The following is a 7,510-nucleotide window of genomic DNA, read 5'->3' on the forward strand; positions in this document are numbered from 1 at the left end:
CATGGCCACAAGCCCACCCAGGCCAGGAGCCAGCAAAGGCCCCACCCCATGGACTCCCAGGAGCTGGGATCCCTGGGAAAGCTAAGCCCACCTCTGGGAAAGACCTCACTGTGCAGTTTGGAGCCAATCGTGCCTCATCACCATCTCACTGACCATCACTGCCTTCAAGACATGCAGAGTTCTACAAAAGGATCAACAAAAAACAACAGTTTTCCTCAGAAGTCATCCTTCTCCACTCAGGGTGATCAGATTAATCGCTTTCCAAACCTCAGAAGGTATTATCAGAGCCACAAAAATAATGAAAGGGCCTCTTCTGTGTTGGTACTGACATGGGCACTTCCCCCTGGGCACTTACCAAACATATATATCTCTTCAGTTAAAACATATGTACATGTGAGGTAATCAACATGAATCATTTGAATAATCAAAATGTGTAACCAATAGAGAAATCTGTGTGATTGAAGTGTTTCATTAATTCTCACGTATTACTTTTCATTTAAGACTGATATATGTTGTTTCACAATAATGATGTGAATGGTAAATGGTTGGCATTTATATAGCGCCTTTATCCAAAGCGCTGTACAATTGATGTTTCTCATTCACCCATTCATACACACACTCACACACCGACACACCGACGGCGATTGGCTGCCATGCAAGGTGCCGACCAGCTCATCAGGAGCATTTGTGGGTTAGGCGTCTTGCTCAGGGACACTTCGACACAGCCCGGGCAGGGGATCGAACCGGCAACCCTCCGACTGCCAGACGACTGCTCTTACTGCCTGAGCCATGTCACCCCCATACCCATGTACCCAGACAGACCGTGCACGAGCAGCATGCATGCTTTGGTCATTACATTACATTAATGGCATTTGGCAGACACTCTTATCCAGAATGACATACAACAAAGTGCATACCCATAACCAGGGATTAGTGCGATGAAAGGCCCTAGAGGGAAGGACAATTTCAACTGCTACCTGCACAACAAAGATAAGGACCAGGGCCTATTTGATCATCATTTTTTTAATTTTTCAAAAAATATTTTTTTTACCGCAGCATGCAAATGTATTTTAACTAGCCAAACACTGCTTAGATAGCCAAACTAAAACTTCCTGATACACAGAAAGTAAATCACAGAAAGACAACAATTAAGGTTCACAGGGAGGTAGGAAGGGACAGGGAGAGGTGCTGCTTGAAGAGGTGCGTCTTCAGTTTGCGCTTGAAGATTGGAAGAGATTCTACAGTTCTGACCTCAACGGGGAGTTCGTTCCACCACCGTGGAGCCAGAACAGACAGTAGTCGTGAGTGTGAGGTGGAAGTTCGGAGAGTGGGAGGTGCCAAGCGGCCTGTGGAGGCTGAACGAAGAGGTCTGGCAGGGGTGTAGGGTCTGATGATTTTTTGGAGGTAAGCTGGGGAAGACCCCTTAACTGCTTGGAAGGCTAGCACCAATGTTTTGAATTTGATGCGAGCCATGACAGGCAGCCAGTGGAGGGAAGTAAGCAGGGGGGTGACGTGTGAGTATTTGGGAAGGTTGAAGACCAGACAAGCTGCTGCATTCTGGATAAGTTGGAGGGGTCTGATGGTGGACACTGGGAGGCCAGCCTAGAGGGAATTGCAGTAGTCCAGGCGGCAGAGAGATCTAGAAGAATGAGGACAGAGGAGAGGGAGGCTGCTCGTGCGGCATGGAGTGACTCACTGACAGAGAGGAGCACGGTCTCTGTCGAGTGGCCCGATCTGAAGCCAGACTGATGGGGGTCTAGCAAGTTCTTGTTAGAAAAGAAAGAAGAAAGTTGACTAGAAGCGACTCGTTCTATGGTTTTAGATAGAAAAGGAAGAAGAGATATTGGGCGGTAGTTCTGGATGATCGAGGAATCCAGAGTAGGCTTTTTTAGCAGTGGGGTGATGTGGGCCCTCTTGAAGAATTATGAAAAACCAGCCAGAAAACAGGGAGCAGTTGACAAGAATGTCAGGGTCAAACTGGGTAATATCCTGACCTTATCCTGACCTCTCTCGAAATACTGAGCTAATGCAGACAAAAAGGGGGAAGTTGGTCAAGGCTGTTGTTGAGAAAGATCTTAAAATAGAGACAGACCTCTGTTTGAACTTCTGCCTCTGTGAATCAGCAGTAAGCCTAGGGGAATGGGTGGTGTCATGGATAACGGCAATACTACCTCACTTAGGATGGATCTTGAGCCCTCCTCATATTCTCTCTCATCAAACTGGGTCTAAGAAGGGCCATATTAACCAAACCTGTCTCTGCTTTGAAAGTGACCCCATACCAAAAGCGTGTGCTGCAGCTGAAGGCTCAGCTACACCAGGCCGTGCTCTGAGCGGAGCGGGGGGAAACCTTGTGGCCTAAACCACAACAGACAGGGGAAGTGAAATTCATGAGCAAGGCCCTTAACCCTGCATTGCCCCAGGGGAAGATTGTTTCCTGCTTAGTCTAAGCAACTGTACGTTGCTCTGGATAAGAGCCTCTGCCAAAGTGAGTCCAGTGTGTCCTAGAGGTCCAGTGAGTGACAGAGTGTTCCAGAGTGACAGTGTGTTCCAGAGTGTTCCAGTGTGTTCCTGAATGACAGTGTGTTCCAGAGTGTTCCAGTGTGTTCCAGTGTGTTCCTGAATGACAGTGTGTTGCAAAGTGTTCCAGTGTGCTCCTGAATGACAGTGTGTTGCAGAGTGTTCCAGTGTGTTCCAGAGTGTTCCTGAATGACAGTGTGTTCCAGAGTGTTCCAGTGTGTTCCAGAGTGTTCCTGAATGACAGTGTGTTCCAGAGTGTTCCAGTGTGTTCCAGAGTGACAGTGTGTTCCAGAGGTCCAGTGTGTTCCAGAGTGACAGTGTGTTCCAGAGTGACAGTGTGTTCCAGAGTGTTCCAGAGTGACAGTGTGTTCCAGAATGTTCCAGAGTGACAGTGTGTTCCAGAGTGTTCCAGAGTGACAGTAACTGCAGACGCCTGCTGGAGAGGGGTGCAGGTGAACCTGCTGGAGTTGGACGTCCCTCGTGAAGCCTGTCTCATGCAGAAAGACAGTCTCTAGTGAAGCCTGTCTCATGAAGAAAGACAGTCTCTAGTGAAGCCTATCTCATGAAGAAAGACAGTCTCTAGTGAAGCCTGTCTCATGCAGAAAGACAGTCTCCAGTGAAGCCTGTCTCATGCAGAAAGACAGTCTCTAGTGAAGCCTGTCTCATGAAGAAAGACAGTCTCTAGTGAAGCCTGTCTCATCCAGAAAGATAGTCTCTAGTGAAGCCTGTCTCATCCAGAAAGACAGTCTCTAGTGAAGCCTGTCTCATCCAGGAACGATAGTCCCGAGTGAAGCCTGTCTCATGAAGAAAGACAGTCCCTAGAGAAGCTTGTCTCATCCAGGAACGATAGTCCATAGTGAAGCCTGTCTCATGAAGAAAGACAGTCCCTAGTGAAGCCTGTTTCATGCAGAAAGACAGTCTCCAGTGAAGCCTGTCTCATTCAGGAAAGACAGTCCCTAGTGAAGCCTGTCTCATCCAGGAACGATCGTCCATAGTGAAGCCTGTCTCATCCAGAATGACAGTCTCTAGTGTAGCCTGTCTCATCCAGAAAGATAGTTCCACGGTGGTTTTGTACATAATCCACCAAGGCTCATGTACAAATGTACTCACACTGAATGAATCAGCTGGAATATTTCCAAGAACCTCTGTACCTCTGTTCTACGGATTGGTAAGATTTGGTCATTTAAATTGAGATTCAATGGAGGTGCTTCTATGTTATACAGTTGAAGTAATGTTAGTCAATCATAACCGATAAAGGAGGCATCAAACACTGTTCTAAGTATTGTGAAAGAGTTATCAAGTCCCCCTTCTTTGTGCTTGTTTGCATACATGTTTTGTTTGGTTTGGCTTTGTTTCCCTGCAAGTTAGTCTTGATTACGATTTGATTTGTTAGAACTTGCAAAGTCCTGCCTAAATCAGTTACTCACGAACACATAAATACAAACATCACGCCTTATTTTTGTATCATAATCAAGCACATGAGCGCACCCAACAATGGGAGAGTGTTCTGCTCTATCTCCGCACGTATGCCTATATGATGTAAGCTGTGGCAGAGCACTCAGCCCTGTGTGTGTGTATGGTGTGTGTGTGTGTGTGTGTGTGTGTGTGTGTGCACTCACCCCTCCCTGGTTATTTGTCACAAGCACATTTTATTATTTTAAGCAGTTTTCTAACTATGTGCATTGTACATATCTGGATACATATATCCTAGGTTACATTATATTTTTCTCCCACATCATGAATATGTGTTTTTAGAATGTGTTTTTTTTTCAATTACATTGACATTTAAGTTTGCTTTGATCACTGAATGAAATGATTTCTGGTTCTTGTCTTTTTTGGGTGCTTTTCCTGCGCTAGAAAGCAGAACGACTTACGGTGCACTTTATAAGTGACACAGCCAACTGTCACCATTCATCATGAACTGTAGTATTTACTGTCAGACAAGTTAGATATTGTGAATCTCTTTCACTCATTCAATAAGTTTTAAAGGGCCAAATTGTTAATTAATTATTCAACCTCATCTTCGGACAGTACGTACTGACCAGTACTGACCATGTAATAGTTTACAATATGTTTAAAAACATATGTTAAAAATTAATGTTGCATTATTTTTATCAAGCAAGCCGCATTTGCATATATTATGCAGCCTCAATGCCTCATAGTTCTTGTGAAGTGAAGAAATAATAGTTGAGAAGTTATGAAATCCCCAAACAGGGGAGTCATAACTGGCCCCACCTTTACCTCCAGAGAGAATATAAGGCCAGGAACCCAGAGAGAGAGGCACTCAGAACAACTCTGATCTTCAGCTCTTCAGCAACCTGTGACCTTCACCTGTGAGCACACCCAGCCGCCTACCTGAACAGGTGAGATCCAGGACAGAGGAGCCTGCCTTACGATGCAACTTTTTTTGCAATGAGTTATACACGGTTGATATTTTACTAAAATTTTATTTACAAATTATATGTTTTAAGAGTCCTTGAAGGGTTTCCATAACTGCCACAGTTAAAAGGAAGGAAATGCCTGGCTTGTTTGTTTTGCTAGTTTAATATGAAACAAATCAAGTCTTGCTTCATTTAACAATGCTGTCATGTGAATACACCACATTGCATATTTCAGCAGCAATTCACTCAGACACAAACTTACCTTAGAAACACATCCACTTTACTAAAACACCCACACGTTAATATGTCAACTTTGATTCTATAAGTAAATACAGGCACAACTGCCTTATTTTTGGCCAGTTTGATTGGCTAGAGCTTGCCAAATCCTGCCTTGCTACTAGTCTCACAAACACATAAATATGTGCATGACAGCTTACGGTTTACATTGTGTCGTAATCAGAGCTGCACAACTGTGACGACTCAGCAACTGAACCGCCAAGATGACTGTAAGTGATGAACAAATTATTTTATTTCATATTATATATAATATTTTATATTCTGTTTATGGCTTGACCATTTTTTTTGTCCTCCTCTGTTTTAAACAGGCTGCTCAGCTGATAAACGTACACCTTAAAGCAGCAATGAAACTGACTATCAAGGGTGTCCCCGAAGATAGGTGAGTCACAGCTGCCTCTGACTCTATGAGACCTCTTTATGCTGCTGCTAAATCTCTTGATGTCTTCATCCATGGTCATCCATCATCCATCCCTTGTGTGTCTCTCTTTCTCTCCCAGTTTCACCATCAATGTGGGCAAATCCAGCGACATCATTGCACTGCAATATAACGTGCACTTCAGCCAGGGCGCTGACCAATCTGTCATCAACGTGAAGTGCATAAAGGATGGAGTAGTCATCGGGAAGAACATGGATACTAATTTCCCTTTCGAGGCAAATACACAGTTTGTGGTGAGTCCTAGGACAGGGAGACATTGAGTTGGAGGTGCTGAAAGGACACTTGGTCCAGTCCTCTGTACCTGTGCTCCATGTGTCAGCCTGTAACTTGGTATCTGTGTCATGGGGGGGCATGGGGGGTTAATGCCTCCACAAATGCCCTACAAGCATAGATTGCAATCACAATTTCTCCAATTTTAATCTGTATTATTTTAAATGTGTACAGAACTCTCAGTCATGTGATGTCAGTAACATTTGTGAAGTCAAGTGACATATTGGCGGCACGGATGGTGCAGTGGGTAGCACTGCCGCCTCACAGCAAGGAGGTCCTGAGTTCGAATCCCCGTCGACCGGGGCCTCTCTGTGCGGAGTTTGCATGTTCTCCCCGTGTCTGTGTGGGTTTCCTCCCACAGTCCAAAGACATGCAGGTTAGGCTGATTGGAGAGTCTAAATTGCCCGTAGGTATGAATGTATGAGTGTGTGAGTGACTGGTGTGTGTGCCCTGCGATGGACTGGCGACCTGTCCAGGGTGTATTCCTGCCTTTCGCCCAATGTATGCTGGGATAGGCTCCTGCAACCCTGTTCAGGATAAGCGGGTTAAGATAATGGATGGATGGATGGATGGATGGATGGATGGATGGAAGTGATATATTATGCTCTTTATTGTTGGATAACTTATCTCTCCTGCCTTCTCACCCCAGCTCCCTACCTTATCAATGTCGCCTACAGTAATACCCATGATCTCTGCTTCTCTCCTCCAGGTGACCATTTCCTTCAACAAGGACGGTTTCCAAATTCAGGAATCCTGTTGTGACTTCATACCATTCAAGAATTTCCTGGATTACCCATATTATGACTACATATGGGTTGATGGAAATGTGTCAATCAAAGGCATAAGTATCAGCTAAAGACCCACCAGGAGGTGCTAGACATCCCCCTTCTGGCTCCTGATTGGCTGCTCTGCTTCTGCTTCCTGGTGCCTTCCTACAGCTGTGCTATGAGTGCACTTTGTCCCTCCCAGAGATCAGTGCCTTTAATCTTGTGCTTCTCTGCAACATTTAGACCAACTGGTGTCTGTCCAAACCCACTGCGTATGTTAATCAATCCAGCTTCAATAATAAATCTCTATCATGAGTAAATCTGTGTGTGGCTGTTCATTGGGGGAGAGGGGTCCAGTTCTTTCTCCAGATCTTATGACTCTAAGGGTCACAAATTCACTCTTTGGTCACAACTTGATTAAAATTCACAGGATTTTCAAGGCGAGTGAGTGGTGATTCTCACGAATGCTTAATAACAATTAAATTCCAGACTTTACGTTTTTCATCACACATTAATTTAAACTGCCATTTTAAATATGATTTAATCTCTTCAATTAAACCACTTTTGGTTGTTCTCTCTATCTCTCTCAATTCAGTTCAATTAAAAATGCTGTGTGTTTGTGTGAATCCCTAACATGTTAGTCTGGGCAAAATCTATATGTTTTTGTCTGTGTGTTGTGTTTCTGCAGTCACAACTACAGTCATATTGCCAAAGTAACACATACAATACAATATACCATATTTAGAAACCACACAGGACACACTAAAAACTCAAAACAGTAAGTATAATCTCATAAACTACAACACAATGAGCCTGACCAGGTTCAGGTTTTATATCTGTCC

General features: G+C 44.4%; 1 protein-coding gene across 1 annotated transcript; it reads left to right on the forward strand.

The window, feature by feature from the left end:
- The first annotated feature begins 4,804 nt into the window (after nt 1-4,804).
- LOC133138033 (galactose-binding lectin l-1-like) lies at nt 4,805-6,988 on the forward strand. The gene is made up of 5 exons (XM_061256517.1): nt 4,805-4,880; nt 5,359-5,404; nt 5,504-5,574; nt 5,693-5,864; nt 6,611-6,988. Exons 2-5 carry the CDS (start codon nt 5,399-5,401, stop codon nt 6,755-6,757), a joined length of 396 nt encoding a protein of 131 aa, XP_061112501.1. The 5' UTR covers nt 4,805-4,880; nt 5,359-5,398; the 3' UTR covers nt 6,758-6,988.
- Nucleotides 6,989-7,510: the final 522 nt, after the last annotated feature.

Source organism: Conger conger, chromosome 9, assembly GCF_963514075.1.
Source record: "Conger conger chromosome 9, fConCon1.1, whole genome shotgun sequence".
In the NCBI taxonomy this organism is placed as follows: Eukaryota; Metazoa; Chordata; class Actinopteri; order Anguilliformes; family Congridae; genus Conger; species Conger conger.

What these genes read in the sequence shown, in the direction of transcription:
- LOC133138033 (XM_061256517.1), top strand. An exon ending in AAGGGTGTCCCCGAAGATAG is followed by an intron (nt 5,575 to 5,692) that starts GTGAGTCACAGC and finishes TTTCTCTCCCAG; the next exon opens with TTTCACCATCAATGTGGGCA. An exon ending in AGGCAAATACACAGTTTGTG is followed by an intron (nt 5,865 to 6,610) that starts GTGAGTCCTAGG and finishes TCTCTCCTCCAG; the next exon opens with GTGACCATTTCCTTCAACAA.